Consider the following 17,153-nt stretch of genomic DNA (forward strand, 5'->3'; position numbering starts at 1 on the left):
CTCTCCGGAGTGTCACCCTCACCACCTTGACTTGACACCTTTTAATAATTCGCCCCGATTTCCTCTTTAGTCTTATCTCTATGACCCCCCCGCGCTGTTAGTTATTATTTTTCGACACAGCGCACCCTCTCAACCTCGTCCCTTCATCGCCTCCCGACCATGTCGGCCCCGCTGGTTAAAGTCTTGCACCGCCTGCAGAAGCTCTTCCAGAACGTGGTGTCCGCCATCGAGACCATGATCCTCTTCCCTTCTCTCTTCCGCGGTTTCTCGCACCGCCGCCGCAAGCCCTTCCTGGGCGCCCACTGGCGCCGCCGCTCTCTCGATGACTTCGCCGACGAGGTCGACACCATCTTCTCCGCGCCGTTGTCCACCCCCAAGATGATCGACATGTCCGACAAGATTCGTGCCCAGTTCCGCGATTGTCTCCAGAACAGCCCCTGCTGCATGCTGCCGTCCTACACCCATGCCCTGCCCTCCGGCTCCGAGAAGGGCACCTACCTTGCACTCGATGTTGGAGGTTCTACATTCCGTGTCGCTCTGATCGAGCTGTCTGGTCGTGACGAGGAAATGCGCATCGTGCGCGTATCGTCTTCCTACATCGATAACAGCGTCAAATTGCTGCAGGGGACTCAATTTTTTGACTGGATGGCGGGTCACATTGATACCATGCTGAAGGACGTAGGCGCCGAATACGGTCGTGGCGAGGAACCGCTCTCAATGGGCTTGTCTTGGTCTTTCCCTGTCGACCAGACTTCCGTTAGCAGCGGACTGATGATCCACATGGGTAAAGGATTCCACTGCTCCAACGGCACCGTCGGACAGGAGCTAGGTCAATTGCTTATTGACGCCTGCAAGAAGCGCAGTCTGAATGTTGATATGGCTGCGATTTTGAACGACAGCTCTGCTGCTCTACTTTCACGCGCATACGTTGACCCCAAAACTCGCATGTCTTTGATTCTTGGAACCGGAACCAACATGGCTATTCACTTCCCCGTGCACGAGATCGGTCAGGGCAAGTTTGGTACTCGCCCCGAGGGTTGGTTCGAATATGCCAAGCACGTTATCATCAATACTGAGATGAGCATGTTCGGAGGCGGCGTCCTTCCCATGACTCGTTGGGACGACATTTTGAACCGCACCCACCTGCGCCCGGACTACCAGCCTCTGGAATACATGATCACCGGCCGATATCTAGGTGAGATTGTGCGATTGATCATCGTGGAGGCCGTCGAGACCGCCAACCTTTTCAACGGCGAGCTGCCGCACTCCATGCGCGAGCCCTACTCCTTCGACACCAGCATCGTGGCCTTCCTTGAGGAAGACTCTTCAATCTCTCTCGCCGGCTCTGCTGCCCTGCTGCAAAAAGAACACACCTTCCCCAGCTACCCCTCTGTCGAAGACCTGCGCTTCCTCCGTCGCATCTGCCAGGTAACTTCCCGTCGCGCCGCAGCCTACCTCGCAACTGGCATCCACAGCATGTGGTGTCTGCGCAACGAAGTCGAGTTCCCCTCCAAAACCGACCCTCTTGCCAAGGTATCCTCCGAAATCACCGTCGTCGAAAGCGAAGATGAAAACGAATGCGCCAACGTCTCCATCGCCTGCGATGGCACCGTCATCAACAAGTACCCCGGATTCCGCGACACCTGCCAGCGCTACCTTGACCAACTCTCCGCGCAAAGCCACCCAACAATCACCTCCGCAATTCGCCTCGAACCAGCCCCCGAGTCTGCCATCCTCGGCGCAGCTGTCGCAGTCGCAGTTTCTGTCGCCGAGAAAGAGGCGAGGTAACGTCTGCATCTGAGTGCAGTCAACGCATAGACACCAACCTTTCCTATTCTTTGTGATTTTTTTGCCCTTCGCAAACACCATCGGTCATTGGTGCATGATCTTTGATCTTTTTTTTGCATGGGTTTTACCCAACGGAGCCGTCCTTTCGGACAGCATTCTCCACCTTTTTTTTCACTTATTCGCATTTGCCAGGTGTTATTTTGCATGGGTCCAGATATGGCTTTTTTGTGGTTTCTTCCGAGGTTGTCTTTTTTATTTGTTCACCCTTGCTTGCACTGGCTTGCACGGAGTCCTGTTTTCTGGTACTCTCTTTTCCCTATTCTTTTTTCTTATGGCTGAGGACTCAGGGCTGGATCTGGATTGGTTCTCGGGGGCGGGGTTGTGTTTCCTGGGATTGGGATCCGTTTGAAGTTGAATAGTTCGAGATTCTACTTTTCAAAGTTCTCTTCAAGAGGTCTTTTCTACTTTCTTTATTTCCTTTTCCTACTCCTTTGGATACGGATTTTAGGCTTCTCTTTCTGTATAGATGTAGACGGAGACATGTCCGAAGAGAGGTACTCTAGTTTTGTACATATCTCCCGTCTGGTGGCAACGGTCCTGAATGCGTGAGAGTGAGGTAGTGGATTGCCGTAGGCATAGAAGTTGGGATAGTTGATTGAGATTCTTGGGTAATCTGGATAGGCTTCTGCGTTATTGAACATGGAGAGTCTCGGTGTACATTCGGCGCAATAACACTTACCCGACTGTCCAGGATATTCAGGCTCTCAAGGCTGAGACCGACTCAACTGTTTGTTGCCCAGGCAAGTTCCCCATTCATCCCCATGTAAGGACTCCATATGCGGTGTGTTATGACGAAGATGTGTCATGTCTGGTTTTCATCCTCAACTGTACTTCCTCCGAGAATAAAACTCATTCCGTGGCCGCTTCTCTCCTATACTTTACCATTGTGTCAACATTTGCTCCAGATCAACGGCCGATTCGCTTGCTCGGACTAATATCCTGGACAATTTCAATTTATTCCCACGATGTGAATGCGGCGATGTGGGTCTTGGGTGCAATATCCTTACTAGGGGACCTATACCATACGCCCAAAACTCGTCGCAGCCAGAAACACCTTTCCCAACCTCGTACAATTCTTCTGTGTCATTAGTGACTCAACCAGCAAACTCGGGTTTCCCTTTTGCTACGCAGAACATACCAACTGCATTCAACGACTCAACAATACACTCCACTTTAGAGACATATGTTCTCATGACATATATCTAAGTAAATTTCTTCAAAAGTTAAGAAGGAATGACTTCAGAGGGAGACTAATCGCAGTAGATAAAGCGTGTTTTCTATTGAGGACCGAGAAAGAATCTCATTGAGTCAACGATGAGACTGTTTTCGATCCTTCCTATACCTAAAAAAAGCTCTCCTGCAGAATAAGTAACTATTGATTGATCACTGACACCCTGATTCTGAGGATCTAAAGTGCGCGTGTCAACATAATCAAAAGGACGTCTTCATATATATCCTTTTCGATATTTACCAACATATCCCATAAAAAACTTCTGTAAGAACGGACGAGTGTACTCCCACAAAACGAAAAGATTTGAAAACACCGGAGAACCGGAAGATAGAAGTGTTTCAAAAGCTTTTTCTCGAGATTTGAAAAGACTTCTGGCAAGCAGGTCGACAGAATCGTCAAATTCATAGAATTCGTACCATTCTCACCGAGAACCGGAAAATGAATGCAGATGGAATAAACCACGATCTCCCAGAATTCTCCACTCAATGGTGCAAAAAGTCCGCAGTCTTGGAATTTGAGTTCAAGTATAGATAGTTATTGTACTCAGTCACACCTTTTGATTCCCAATCTTACCATTGAGTCAAGAAAGCCTCGTTGAATGGCCAAATTATCCTCATCATCTGCTTATGCCCTCGTATCCACATGTCTGGATTCGGAGGAAGACACAAAACACTAGCCTCTTGACACCTCTGCTCCAACCATTCAAGCCTCACGTACCCCGGCTTCTCGAGCTGGTTGCATTCAAGATGTATGGCAGCCAAGTTAGGGAAGCTCTCCGAGGCAGCCAATTCCGCCAGCTGATCAATAGCTGCGTTGAAACTTTCGTCCCCATGAACAGAAAGAAATAATGTCTCCAACATGGAAGGAAGAAGATGTCGAAGATTTCGCACGGGTAGATTGCGCTCATCAAATCCCACCAGATTGGGCAAGGAAGCATAAATATGCTTCAGAGCAGTAAAATCAGCAAAAGACCCCATCCATTCGTCATCGGTATCCTTCTAGACGCCATTGCAAGCCTCGACCCAGATAGATTCCAGCGTCAACTTCTGCAGCGACAGCGAATTGTAAATTTTCCGCGGCTGAAAGTCATCTTCGGAGACTATTCCTGCACCATGGACAATCCGGAACTATTTTAGTGCTTTGCAGGCTTGAATCCATTCACGCATCCCCTCCGCAGCGTTGCTTTCTTCGAGGTCGCTGTTGGTTATATTTGAGCATTGTGGCGAGAGGGTGTCTCGCTTCGGAAGTTCGGAATCATCCGATTCAGGCTCAAACTCATCATCGTCATCATTCTCATACTCTACCAATTTATAGCAGCCCACTTTGCGCACTGACTAATTGTATCCTTTGGTCTTGGCAATTAATAAATCAGAGTTAGGTATACTAGCATGGCGTCGAATCTAGCCGTTCATTGATGACACGATCCATAGGAGAAAACTTTCTGTATCACAGATGGCATAGGGAAGATGAAATGAACGTAATACTGCACTTTCATTGTCTCTATCTAGGGTTGGCAAGACAAAAGACCCCTACGCGCGGGCGTGGCTTTTCCCAAGAGCGGTATGCTCTAGAATTGATAATACACATTTGCACCTCCCAGGTCACTCTTCCAGATCAACACTAGGTGTTAGTCGCAAAGACTGTAGTGGTAATGGTAGCAGTCACAGTCATCGGTACGCAGCTGGGTGCATTGGTGACGGTCACGGTAGTTTTGACAGTGACAGTAACAGGTGGCTCACAGTCTCCAGAGTCAGGCGATGCGGTACCAGTGGCAAGGACCGAGACCTCAGAACCGGTCCGAAGAGGAGCCGATGCCTCAAGTAGTTGTGTAGTCTCTTTCTCCGAGGAAACAGAGGAAAAAAGGGGTTGAGAGGCAGAAGTGGCAGATGGAGTTTCCATCGAGAATGGCGTGGAAGTAGTTTGAACAGCAGATGCAGCTATCACTGACGAGGGATACTGCGTGACAGCAGGCAAAGTCCACGCAGTCGATGGAGCAACACTAACACCCGACGCAGTCACATCCGGATCAGCGTCATCAGGGAACGGTCTTGGACCAGGCATTGTATAGTTGACAATCGAGTCACTATACATATTGAACATAATGCCAGGTTCATAGCCATTATAGACACCAGGAATTTTAACAGTAGGCCCGGGAATAGACTCGCTGTCACTCTCGACTTCAATTTGGGCGCAGTTGAAATATAATTCAGCACCACCCCACTCCATCGCACCGTGAACAGCAATATGCTCGATCCGGACAAGATACTGACCAGCAGGGACATCAGGGAGTGTAAAGGTAAAATTTCCCTTTCCATAAACACCCCAAGTGATACCATCGCTGGAAAACCTCTCCGGACCAAGCTCGTAGATCTTGAACCAATCTCCTGAACCATCATATTCGCGCACATCGCCGGTTGCTTTGGACATGTACACTTGCAGAGGACCGGGGTGTTCGATTTGAGCGTTGAAATCGGTACCGAAGCCAATCGTGTCCCCTGCCTTAACGGTGTAGACCCCGGTTTTGCTGGCATAGTCTTGGGAGCCGGTGTTGCACCGGAAGTCATCGCTTGAGTATCCTCCCTTCACGGGCATATAACCTTGTGTGTCTTCGCGGACGTACTCATAGTAGTCTGTGAAGTTGTCATTTGCAATGAAATGGGGGAAGAAGTAATGAGAAGAGGCAAGTGGTAGGGCAGAAAAGGCCGCAAGAAAGAGGGAGATGCTTCTCATCTTGGCGATAAGAGTCCAGAGAGTGATAGTACAAAGAGGCAAAGAAATTATAGAAAACAATGATCACCAGGATCTAGAAGGAAGAGAAAAGAATGAAAACGATGAAAGCAAAAGGAAATCATAAGAAGCTGGCGCTGAAATTATCTAGATTAAATACTACTTACTCAGGTGTATACTTTAGCGCCCTCGGCAGTTACTTGGTTTGACAGTTCCCAGGGTTCACTCGCTAGATCCTGTGTGATTCACCATCTAGCTTGGCAGTTTCAGAGTATATTAAGTGATCAAGGGCCCTTATGAGCATAATCCTATGATACATATTTAGCTCGCAACTTCACATATATGGACCACAAAGACTCATTGTGAAACGAGCCATTCGCTCTCGTTGTTTCACGTAGCTAAGCACCGCTTGGCAACCGGAATTTCACCGAACTGCTGAAATGGTCATCCCACGACTAGAACCGTAGACGAGGAGTGTTCCGCTAACTCTTCTCATTTATTACATACCCCCTCATTCCTTGCAAAGATCCTGAAGCAATTCTAGCATGCGCCGTTGTAACGAAGCCAACTCAGCTTTCGTCACAGTCGCTGAACCTTCAAGCCTCTTCTCCTGAGCAGAGAATCCTTTGATAGAGTTCGATTCGGTTGGCTCTTGGATAAGGCTCTGTTGAATAACAAAAAAGGGTATCTTGAGCCCGCGTAGCTCCGCTGTCATGGCATCTGTCATCTGCGCGGAAGCTCTATAGACTTTGGCGTCGTAGTTTGCGAGCTCTTCTTTATCTTCTTCCATACTCTGGATGGTGTCAGACAGGGTCTATGATGAAGCGAGGGAGTTACATACTGATACCTCTTTCGAGTCGACGGGTGCGCCAATAGAGCGTCTGGAGTTGAAGAATTGAGTCAGCTCCATAGAAAACAACGTACAAGTGTTTGGAAATATTGGATCAATATTGGGTCAATGATAAAGTGGAAGAGCACTGAGACATACAATACAGCATCGAGCTCCTTCTTTTTCTCTCCGCGGGCTTGTTGCTTCCCGAGAAGGATCTCGCGGGCCTTCCACCATTGTTGCTCATGGCTATGTTGACTTCTAATCAGACCGCGGATTCGAAGTTGGGTTTCTTCGCTTTGGCCGACGGCACGCATTACATAGCGCAGGGCGGCCGGCCAGGTGGTGATAGTTGCTGGGTCGGTGGTAGGGGTCCCCGTGCTTGACCTTGGCGGATTGGAATATGGCCTCTCTGATGGGCGGATCTCCTGCTTCTGTCTTTGTGGTATCTGAGGAGCCTCTCTTCGAGGTATTGATGCATTTTGAGAGCTGTTCAGCGATGCTAAGCTGGATAACGTCTGCAGTACCGAATTCAGGTCAGACGAGTTGTAAGGATTGTCCGCCATGATGCGACGAAAAAGAAGTATGAATAATTAAAGCGAACAGACTAAGATCAAACAGAGAAACGATCTCAAATCAAAACTTCAAGGTGTGGCCTGATGCAAGGTCGTTTCCGCGAGTCAGCGACACTTCAAGCTGTTGAATGTCTTGGCGCCATCTCCGGCCGCTGAAAATTTACCTTCCCACCTACAAACCCCGGTTCTAACCATCTTGCCACGAGCAACCTCGACAATCCCAATTGACCGCCGGGCATCAGGCCAGCTCTAAACTTGGTTCCTAACAATATACGAACCCCTCACCCGAACATAACTCGCGAAATACCCCCTCGCGACCATGTCCCGATCCGCCGCGGACGCTACGCGGTTCACGGCCACGGGCCCCTACGCATCCTCCAAGCCCAATGGCACGCCCTACGAGCTTCCCAGCTCCATGAAGCAGCAGGGAAACGCGGCTCCCCAGCCCAGGACGCCGCAGATGGGCCCTGATGGCAAGCCGGAGACTCCTAAGCAGAAGGTGGAACGATTGCGGGCACAGGCTCGGGCGGCGCGGATGACGCAGTCGTCGTCAGGCATGGACCGGGTTATTGAGATTGGTCGTCGGGTGGCCAATAGGGCTCACAAGGGAATGGTTTATTCGCTGATTGTTGCGTCGGGTATGTGGCTGTCCTTGTTTCGTGCACCGTGCACCGTGCACCGTGTCTGGGGAAGATGAAGATCCAGACTCGACCCCGGACGTCAGACAGCAAACATTGATTTGTTATGCTACGTGACCATTGGGATTAGATTGCTTGATGGTATGATGCTGACTACTTTGAATAGGTGTCTGTGGTGTCCTTACAGCTTACTCGATGGTCTCGTTGACACTCTATAACCGTCGCCAGCGTACCCTGTGGATCGAAAGAGAAACCGAGATCTTGAACCAGGCCCGCATCGCCCAGGCCAACGGTACTGCCACTGCCGAACAAATCGAGCTTGTCAAGCAGGATAATATCGAGGAGATCTTCAAGCGGAAGAAGGCGGAGGAGAAGGCACAGCGGCCATGGGCCAAGGCGAAGCGTTTCCTGTTCGACAAGATGAATCCTGAGGACGCCGGTACCGTCGCCGTGCAGACTTCCGCTGCTGCGACATCAGCGGCCGATGCCACCCAGACGAGCGTTGTTGAAGCTGTCAAGGCGAAGCAGGCCTTTGGTGCTGCTGCTGCTAAGACCGGAAGCCCGATGCCTGGGCAGTTGGATGTGATGGCCGAGAATGCGGAGCGCGCAGCGAAGGAGAAGACGCGCAGCTGGACTAGCTGGTTGACGGGGCGGTAGACGGGACCGGGTCTTTCCCTTTTTCTTTTCTCGCCTGCGAAACGACAAGCGACATCAAAGATTGGAATCGGGATCGGGACCTGGGACTTCGATGCCATCCTCCCCCATCTCCTCTCCAGCATCCTGCGGGCGTCTTAATTGTCGGGTGCCAGTCCCAGTCCCAGTCCCAATCTCCCTTCCCGCGCTATGAAGTGTGACATTTTTCTTGCATGGCGAGTTGCGGCTCCGCAGCCTGCATCCATTGTGATAGGGGTTTTCCGGCGTTGCATCATTTCTTTTTCTTTGCCTTGGGCTGTATTTCTACCAGAATTAGTAGCGAAGTCCTCGGGGGCGTGTATATAGTGTACAGTACATAGAAAATCTGCTCCTTTCTCCCACCCACAATCCTCCCTTAACACAAGGACCAGTCTTAGGCATTAGGCAATCACTACGTCTCCACTAGACCATCGTCCAGCCCTTCACTCAATTCAAAAGCCCGTCTACGGTGGTAATAAGGGAAAAACGTCTTCCCACCGGTCCACAAACAGGTGGCGCCATCCCAAATCGGGTTCCCGGCAGAGCGCTTTCCCCTGGAACATCGCAAATCTTGCACCTCCCCCCATCCCCTGGTCCCTGCACCACAGTGGAGCAAGGAAAAGGATCTGGTAGATCGGTGGAACACTTTAAATCAGGAACAGGAAGCTGTCAATTGAAATTCTGGACTTTTAGAGTGGGTCCCCCTGGGGTTCAAAGTCTCAAACCTGGGGAAAGCTATGGAAAATCCGACCCTGACAACATTTGAACATTTGAAAAGGAAAAAAACAAAGAAAAACCATGTCCACATAAAGTAACATTAAACACGAAAACGCTGCAATTTTCGAATGGTTTGGAAATAGGTATCTATATCAAACCCCACTCACGGAAGCAGGTGATCAAAAAGGAATCCAAACTGCCTATCAACCTCATTTATTGGGAGCCGTTGGCACCATTGGCCTTGGATTTCAGAATGGCGCGACGGGCACGAACACCGTCGGCAAGATCGTTCAAAGTGTCAACGGTCATCTCCCAGTTGATGCAGGCATCGGTGATACTGACACCACGGAGGAGGTGAGAAGGTCCCTCCGGGGGAACCTTCTGGTTACCCTCGTAGATGTTGGACTCGATCATGACACCGATGATACCGGTCTCACCCTCGCGCAGCTGGTCAGAGACCTCCTTCGCGACGACGGGCTGGTTAAGGTGGTTCTTCTTGGAGTTGCCATGGGAGCAGTCAACCATAACGACCTCGCGCAGCTTCTTAGAGCGCAGAGCCTCGCGGGCAGTGCGGACGCTTTCGCGGTCGTAGTTGGTGCCCTTGTTGCCTCCGCGCAGGATGACGAAGCCGTGCTCGTTGCCAGAGGTCTTGGTAATGGCCGCCAGACCCTGCTTGGTGACACCGAGGAAACGGTGGGGGTGGGAGGCAGCGCCGATGGCGTCGACGGCGACGGTAAGGTTACCGTCGGTGCCGTTCTTGTAGCCGATGGGGAAGGAGAGACCGGAGGCCAGCTCGCGGTGGAGCTGGGACTCGGTGGTGCGGGCACCGATGGCGCCGAGGGAGATGAGATCGGCCAGGTACTGGGGGGAGATGGTGTCGAGCATCTCACTGGCGATGGGGAGGCCGGTGGTGGTCAGGTCGACGTAGAGTTTGCGAGAGACGCGGAGGCCCTTGTTGATGTTGTAGGACTCATCAATGTCGGGGTCGTTGATCAGACCCTTCCAGCCAACGGTGGTACGGGGCTTCTCGAGGTAGGCGCGCATGATGATGCAGAGGTCCTTGGAGAGCTTGGTGGAGATCTCCTTCAGGCGGCGAGCGTACTCAAGGGCAGTGTCGGGGTCGTGGATGGAGCAAGGGCCGACCATGACCAGCAGACGGTCATCGCGCTGCTCGATAATCTCGACAGCCTCATTGCGACCCTGGCGAACGACCTCAATGGCGCGGTCAGGCTGGTAACGAAGTGTTCGTCAGTTTTTGTTCGCGCGAATGTGAAGGCGGGGTGAAAGAAAAAAAATGACTCACCGCGGGGATCTCGGTCTGGAGGAACATGGGCGACAGCAAAGGGTCGTAGCCGAGGACTGTCCACAGAGAAGCGATCGCAGTCAGTAAGGAGGCCAGGAATTGGATCTCTAGCGAGGAACCAGTGCACACTTACCACGAGTGTCCTCGTTGACTTCGGTGGTCTTGACGAGAGGCATGGTGCAGGGTGAGCCGATCAAGTACAGGGTCTGTCGTGGATGAGAATGACTTCCTGAAAGTGAAGAAAAGCAATCCTGAGATTGAAAAGAAAGTACAGAGTAGAGAGTAGAAAGCAGAAATTGCAGAAACGAAGAATAACGGGAAGGCAAAGTGTGGATTCGAAGTAAAAAAGGCGACGGGCATAAAGTGGGCCGATGATTCACAGTTTATATGTTGTTCCTTTATTACCAGCTTAATGATCGGACAGGGATATTTCTCTGATCTGTCACTTTCCTATTTTCCATATACTGTCTAGACCTAGATGCCTCCCTCGCTTCAAGTGTGACCATAGATCCCGGATCTAGCGGTGTCGGAGGATCGCCATTGGGTGGCGATCCCTTTTTCTCTGCAGATACTTTGTTTTTTTCTTCAGCTCCGTGTGCGACAGTGACTACGGTGGGACTTCACATCCATTAATCCGAGCACACCTGATGATCGTGACATGGACGCATGGTGAATGTCTGTGCAAGACAATCACATTGGCAAACACTCGAGTGGCACGGCGTTCAGGGCTTAGTGTTCAGGCCTGCGATATCGGTACCGAGTACATAATAGATACATAACAGTGGCTAAGGTACGCCTTAACAGGTACCAGGAACCCGATTCGAGTGGATATGGACTAGTACAAGTGTGTGTGCCATTGAGCCATTCTTAGTGGTAGAATTGATCAGCAGGGGGGGGACCAATTGAAGAGGCTGGAAATCGCATTATGCTCAAAGAAGTTAAGGTAAAAAATGTGACGAGCCCGAGTGCGGTGGAGAAGGCTCCGCTCGGTCGCGATGACGGCAACTACCGAAAGCTGCCACTTCTCCACCCTTACTTCTTACTTTCCCGGGGTGAGTTCGGGGCTTTGCTGAGGATCTCCACGTCACAATCATGGCTCCGTCGCTGAAACGTTCCCGTGAGGACGATTCCGAGGAGGAGCTCTTCTCTCATGATCCCAAGGTAAGGACTTCTGTCACTTCCACTCCCACATCCACATCACGTCTCGCGACGTTTAGCCCACTGCCAGTTTCTTGTATTGAACAATGCTGACTCTCAGTGAAGTCTCTCAAGTACGGTTCCTCCTGGCAGACTGTCCCTGGGACAGTCCCAGACTATGCGACAGACCTCGACCAAACCCTGCGCTTTCGCGACGCGGCACTCACGCCGGTTGACTCCTCTGACGATGAAGACAAACATGAGGTTATCATGGGCACCAGCCCCGCTAAATCGGTACACGGCAACCGACCCCCGGCCCTCCAGCTAAGCCCTAGCTCCGCCGCGAAGCATCTCGCGGTGCTAGCAGGCGGAGACCAGCTTTCACCCTGGCTGGTGACCGGTCACCACCTGCACAGCACCCAGCCCTCCCCAATCCCCCACGGTATGGTCAGCCACTCGCTCAATCTCTGCGCGACGCATTCAGTCCGGTCGACCACGACCTATTTCCCTCCCCAGCCCATCGCGTCCCAGCCACCAGACGCCAACATGATGGACGTGTCATTCCACAAAGAAGTGCAACATTCCGTGCATCGGGTTCGGCTCCCCAGCCCAGTCAGCGACGGCGACGCAGAAATGGCCAACGGACCTAAGACCCCCACCGACGAGATGGACATGTCATACTCGCAACAGACATCTCCGGTGCAAGGGTTCCGACCCAGCACCCCGCCAATGGGTCAATACTCGCGGCAAACCGTCGAAGATCTGATGCAGCAGGCTGCCAAGATCACTCCGACTCAGCGAAAGAAACCTGCGCTGGTCATGGGTTACCGAGCTGATTGCGAGAAGTGTCGTTGCCACGTTCCTGGACATTACAGCCATATTATGCGCGCTTGATTGAATGTCAACGAGCTCCCAGATGCAGACGTTGGCTTTTTCTCTAATTTTAATGTATCATACCCCATTTGCTTTTTTTCCGAATTCTCTTGGTGAAGAACACCGAGTAGATATTTCAGTCCATCGGCTTCACGATTTCCTCCGTGTTTAATATTGAGATGAAAAACTTTATTGGGATGGAGTTCCCGGGCTTCAATTTATTCGCTTCAATGTGCATTTCATCTGGTTCATGGAAACCTCAATCAGCTCAACCCTAGTTGCCCAGGCGCAATGTTATTCCTGTAGGTAGCTTGTTTTTCTCGTATTCGAAATGTTTCGACTTTCCTCGTAGGCCCCCGGAGGATCTCTTTGGTCTTCTAGATATGATTCTGAACTGCTTTCAGGCCGTCTGTCTGGCCACCTTCTTAAACTTCTTTCCAGCACTCTTTATATATATTTGAATCGATGCAGGACCTGGTATTCCCGAGATGTTATTTCCAAAATCGCAGGTTGTAATACATAGCTATACAAACAAAAGCTAACCTCATGCAAGAGAATAATATAGCGAAATGTACACCTAATCCCATTGAAATCAAAGCCCGGAAGTACAAAGCCAACAATACTTCAATCCTTCTGCTTCCCTTTTCCCTCTCTCGTACTTATAATAACGGTACAGACCTGGTTGTGAACCTAATTTTCGAAGAGACTTAGAAACTAGGTAGCGAAGTAAGTGCCTCTAAGTCCAATTAGCTTTTTATTCTTGTTTCCAATTGTCTTCTTTAAACTGTCATATGAATGCTATATCGAGCTTATATACTCATTAGGCACTGCGAAAACGTCCTAGCCACAAGAATAGCCTCTTAGTGGCCTTATAGAGCTTATGTACTCATTGAGAATGAAAGTGACGTTGAGATGCTCTTTGTTTGCGCCTCCCGTTCCATCCCACACCAAGACATTGTACATCCTCTTTGTTTACAATCTATTCCACTTGTCGGCTCGTTTGATACTCTGGGCAATTCTCACTGAGCCACGCCTTACCCCGAGCTTCACGTTAATCTCTCACAGCTACGATTCCCTCCCGTCTACTCCTACACCCTACAACCTCCAATCTCAGAAATCTACCTCCTTGAACCACCTTTGACAACCCCCATCCACCATGCCGCGGAGTATGGCGGAAAAGGCACGTCAGAAGAGGAAGAGCAATATGAATATTTGGCCTGCTGCGACTCAGGCCGTATCGACGACTTTGGCTTCTCTGGTACGTGCAACTCATTCCATCCTATTACTGGTACTAAATAATCTTCTTTGAAAGGTTTTATCTCCACCTACTGCTTCTGTTTTCAGCCATGAGGTCAGAAGCCCAACGGACCATGGCACCGTAGCCACCGGCAATACCGGTATGGTTGGGAGCAATATGAGCCCAACCACTCGTGGGAACATCGCAGAGCAAATAATCGGTCTGGACGTCTACTCTCGTCCTTATGAATCTAGCCAAGACCACTCGCATGAAGACCACGATCTTCCAGAAAGCCATTTATGTCCGCTCACTTTCTGCTTACCTCGACCCTCCGGTCTTGGAAACCAGCCAGCATCAGACCGTTACTTTAACCCTGGACATCTCTACCCCGGCAAACAACCCATGACAAGCATCCAGATTGGCGTGGGCCAATTCATCTTCCTCGCCTGCCCCGTGACCCCGCCTTGCAGACACGGTCATTTAGCTCCCCATATGGAAGCCCCTGTGATTTCAATCCACGGATCCTGCTCCGGGGATGGCACAGATACCGCGCGTGGGGCAATTGGTGTCTGGTTTGGCGAGAGTCCCAAAAACCTCCGCCAACCTCTCGATGGCCTTGAGCGCTGTACAAGCCAGATAGCGAATCTGTACTCCGTGATAGCAGCTCTCTCTCACGTGGCACACAATATGGAAAAGTGGTCGCGAAACCGCAGCAATGGGCATGAGAAAGTTCCTTCCAGATTACATACGGTCGTTATCAAGACTGATTCTGACTTTGTCATGAATGTCACGGGTTTACTTGAAAAGTGGAAGAATCAGGATTGGAAACGGGGTAATGGTAAGCCCATTGCAAACCAGAAGCTCTGGAAGCAGATCGACGACTACTTGGTTTACCTGGAGGGGAAGGGCAAGATTCGCGTCAAGTTCTGGAAAGTAGATTCTTCCCAGAACGAGCTGGCTGTCAGTTTGGCGGCGCATGCTTTGCGATACCCACCTATGAAGAAAGAGTTGAACGCACTGATGAGACGATGGAACTATCAATTCAATTGAGCTGTCAGTCCAGTACCACTGTCAGGTCAGTTGAGGTGATTTGTGGCTACTAAGCTACGCCTGGGTCTATCACGTTGTGTCTGCGGTCAGCAGTTTTTCTTCGCTTACGCTTTACTTTACATTTCATATCGCGGACATAATTTCGAGCAATATGGGCCATTCTTACATTAGCTCTTTACTCTTGAGTCTCTGGAAGTCGACGTAGGTCCGTGAGCGAGCCTCAAGTCCATACGATGAGCCCTCGACAAGTCCGTAGACTGTTCCCTAGACTTACGTAGTAACGTAGGTTGTCCACCTAATAAAGTAGGTTATCAACAACATTGGATATCTTGCGACTTGAAAAATCCTGACGGAACAATACAAAGCATTTAATAATGTCATTGATATTCAGGCTTTTCCTCTCATCTCAAATCTACTAAACAAGTACAGCGTAGGTTCAACGGCAAATCATCGGCTTCCGCTCCAGTTCCGACCCGATATGATGACGTAATCATATTCGGCTCATAGTGGAGGGCGATTCGGAGACAACCAGCCGGGTTATTGGTGAATTGTATATTCAGAAAAGATTGGCAAAAAGACTAGCAGGTGCTCTCAATTAAGTTCTAATCAGATTTCTTCATGACTATGACTAGTTCATGGCTTAAAACCCCCGATATAATCCCCACACTTTCGCGGCTGAGTCCTTAGCCGATCTTCAATGCCGGGGCGGCGGACGCTGCAGCAACGGGAGTGAACGAGCTCGCCGCTTCCGACCCCGGATACTCGCCCGGCATTTTCCTTGAAGACCGTCTTGCCGCGGAAGTTTGGGGAGGTTTTCGGTGCTTTACGGGGTCAAGATTCTTTACTTCTACATCCTCCCATCTGCAGTATCCAGGTGAACCTCGTTACTCACCGGAAATTGCATTGACCTGAGGTAGCTCCGACACTTCTCGGCATATCTACAACCCCAACATTAGCCTCAACCTCCACATAAAACCACCAAATATGGCCTCACCAATTCCCCGCGGCCTCAAGCAGGTCCTCGCCAAGTCGCCTAATGACATTGTCATTCTCTCCTCTCTGCGCACTCCCGTCACCCGCGCGAAGAAGGGTGGCTTCAAGGACGCTTACCCGGAAGAGCTGCTCGCCTCCGTCCTGCGCGCGACCCTCAAGGCCAACCCCAACCTGGATCCTGCACTGATCGACGATGTCACCATCGGCTCCGTCCTCCAGGAGCTCGGTGGCGCCAAGGCAGGCCGCATGGCTCAGATCCACGCTGGATTCCCCTCACTCCGTGCCCTTCAACACTATCAACCGCCAGTGCTCCTCCGGTCTGGCCGCCATCACAGCCGTGGCCTACGGTATCCGCTCGGGTGCTTTGAACGTCGGTGTCGGCGGTGGTATGGAGTCCATGACCCGCAACTACGGCTCGCGCGCTATTCCCACCGTTCTCTGGCCCGAGCTGAAGGAGTCCCACTCCCAGGATGCGCGGGACTGTATCATGCCCATGGGTCTTACCTCCGAGAACGTCGCTGAGCGGTATGGCGTTTCCCGTGCGGATCAGGATGCCTTCTCCGTCGAATCGCACAAGAAGGCTTCTGCCGCGCAGAAGGCTGGCCGTTTCGATAGCGAGATCGTCCCTGTTACTACTAAGCACTATGACCCCGAGCACCCCGAGGCGCCGGGCAAGGAGGTCACCATCACTCAGGATGATGGTATCCGCCACGGCCTTACTCTCGAGAAGGTTGCTTCCCTCAAGCCCGCCTTCAAGGCCGACGGTGCCAGCACCGCTGGTAATAGCTCCCAGGTCAGCGACGGTGCCGCCGCCTCTCTCTTGATGCGCCGTTCCACGGCCGAGGAGCTCGGTCTCTCTGGCTCCATCAAGGCCCGCTGGGTCGCTACCGCCGTTGCTGGCTGTGCTCCTGATGAGATGGGTGTCGGCCCTGCCGTTGCCATCCCCAAGCTTCTCGAAACCGTTGGTATCCAGGTCTCTGATGTCGGTGTCTGGGAAATCAACGAGGCTTTCGCCTCGCAGGCTCTGTACAGTGTTCGCAAGTGTGGCATTGACGAGGCCAAGGTTAACCCCAACGGTGGTGCTATTGCTATTGGTCACCCTCTCGGTGCTACTGGTGCCCGTCAGCTGGCCGATCTGATCCCTGAGCTTGAGCGCAGCGGTAAGGACATCGGTGTTGTCAGCATGTGCATTGGTACCGGCATGGGCATGGCTGGTATGTTTGTTCGGGAGTAAAAAGTGTATAATTTGTGTTTTTTTTATTGCAGTATGATATCAGCGATGCATTGTATATACATTAGTGCGTACAATAGATAAATTGTGAT

At 51.1% G+C, this 17,153-nt stretch overlaps 8 protein-coding genes across 8 annotated transcripts; 5 read left to right on the top strand and 3 right to left on the bottom strand.

The window, feature by feature from the left end:
* Positions 1-159: 159 nt before the first annotated feature.
* Positions 160-1,788, top strand: N7443_000806 (putative hexokinase; the record flags this gene model as incomplete). Its single annotated transcript, XM_056880862.1, has 1 exon — positions 160-1,788. One exon carries the CDS (start codon positions 160-162, stop codon positions 1,786-1,788), a length of 1,629 nt encoding a protein of 542 aa, XP_056746100.1.
* A 2,911-nt stretch (positions 1,789-4,699) lies between these two features.
* N7443_000807 (lytic polysaccharide monooxygenase auxiliary activity family 9 protein) lies at positions 4,700-5,809 on the bottom strand (the record flags this gene model as incomplete). The annotated part of the gene is made up of 1 exon (XM_056880863.1): positions 4,700-5,809. One exon carries the CDS (start codon positions 5,807-5,809, stop codon positions 4,700-4,702), a length of 1,110 nt encoding a protein of 369 aa, XP_056746101.1.
* A 508-nt stretch (positions 5,810-6,317) lies between these two features.
* Positions 6,318-7,201, bottom strand: N7443_000808 (DUF2458 domain-containing protein; the record flags this gene model as incomplete). Its single annotated transcript, XM_056880864.1, has 3 exons — positions 6,318-6,599; positions 6,648-6,687; positions 6,795-7,201. The coding sequence occupies 3 exons, from the start codon at positions 7,199-7,201 to the stop codon at positions 6,318-6,320; spliced, it is 729 nt and encodes a 242-aa protein (XP_056746102.1).
* Positions 7,202-7,529: 328 nt separating this feature from the next.
* Positions 7,530-8,505, top strand: N7443_000809 (cytochrome c oxidase assembly protein COX14; the record flags this gene model as incomplete). Its single annotated transcript, XM_056880865.1, has 2 exons — positions 7,530-7,848; positions 8,015-8,505. 2 exons carry the CDS (start codon positions 7,530-7,532, stop codon positions 8,503-8,505), a joined length of 810 nt encoding a protein of 269 aa, XP_056746103.1.
* A 945-nt stretch (positions 8,506-9,450) lies between these two features.
* Positions 9,451-10,716, bottom strand: N7443_000810 (3-deoxy-7-phosphoheptulonate synthase; the record flags this gene model as incomplete). Its single annotated transcript, XM_056880866.1, has 3 exons — positions 9,451-10,467; positions 10,541-10,596; positions 10,674-10,716. 3 exons carry the CDS (start codon positions 10,714-10,716, stop codon positions 9,451-9,453), a joined length of 1,116 nt encoding a protein of 371 aa, XP_056746104.1.
* Positions 10,717-11,632: 916 nt separating this feature from the next.
* On the top strand, positions 11,633-12,571 carry N7443_000811 (uncharacterized protein; the record flags this gene model as incomplete). The annotated part of the gene is made up of 2 exons (XM_056880867.1): positions 11,633-11,701; positions 11,804-12,571. The coding sequence occupies 2 exons, from the start codon at positions 11,633-11,635 to the stop codon at positions 12,569-12,571; spliced, it is 837 nt and encodes a 278-aa protein (XP_056746105.1).
* Positions 12,572-13,706: 1,135 nt separating this feature from the next.
* On the top strand, positions 13,707-14,837 carry N7443_000812 (lipase B; the record flags this gene model as incomplete). The annotated part of the gene is made up of 2 exons (XM_056880868.1): positions 13,707-13,808; positions 13,863-14,837. 2 exons carry the CDS (start codon positions 13,707-13,709, stop codon positions 14,835-14,837), a joined length of 1,077 nt encoding a protein of 358 aa, XP_056746106.1.
* Positions 14,838-15,821: 984 nt separating this feature from the next.
* Positions 15,822-17,064, top strand: N7443_000813 (Hexokinase-1; the record flags this gene model as incomplete). The annotated part of the gene is made up of 2 exons (XM_056880869.1): positions 15,822-16,110; positions 16,166-17,064. 2 exons carry the CDS (start codon positions 15,822-15,824, stop codon positions 17,062-17,064), a joined length of 1,188 nt encoding a protein of 395 aa, XP_056746107.1.
* Positions 17,065-17,153: the final 89 nt, after the last annotated feature.

Source organism: Penicillium atrosanguineum (genome assembly GCF_028827265.1).
Source record: "Penicillium atrosanguineum strain IBT 20685 chromosome Unknown utg000001l_segment0_segment0, whole genome shotgun sequence".
Taxonomy (NCBI): Eukaryota; Fungi; Ascomycota; class Eurotiomycetes; order Eurotiales; family Aspergillaceae; genus Penicillium; species Penicillium atrosanguineum.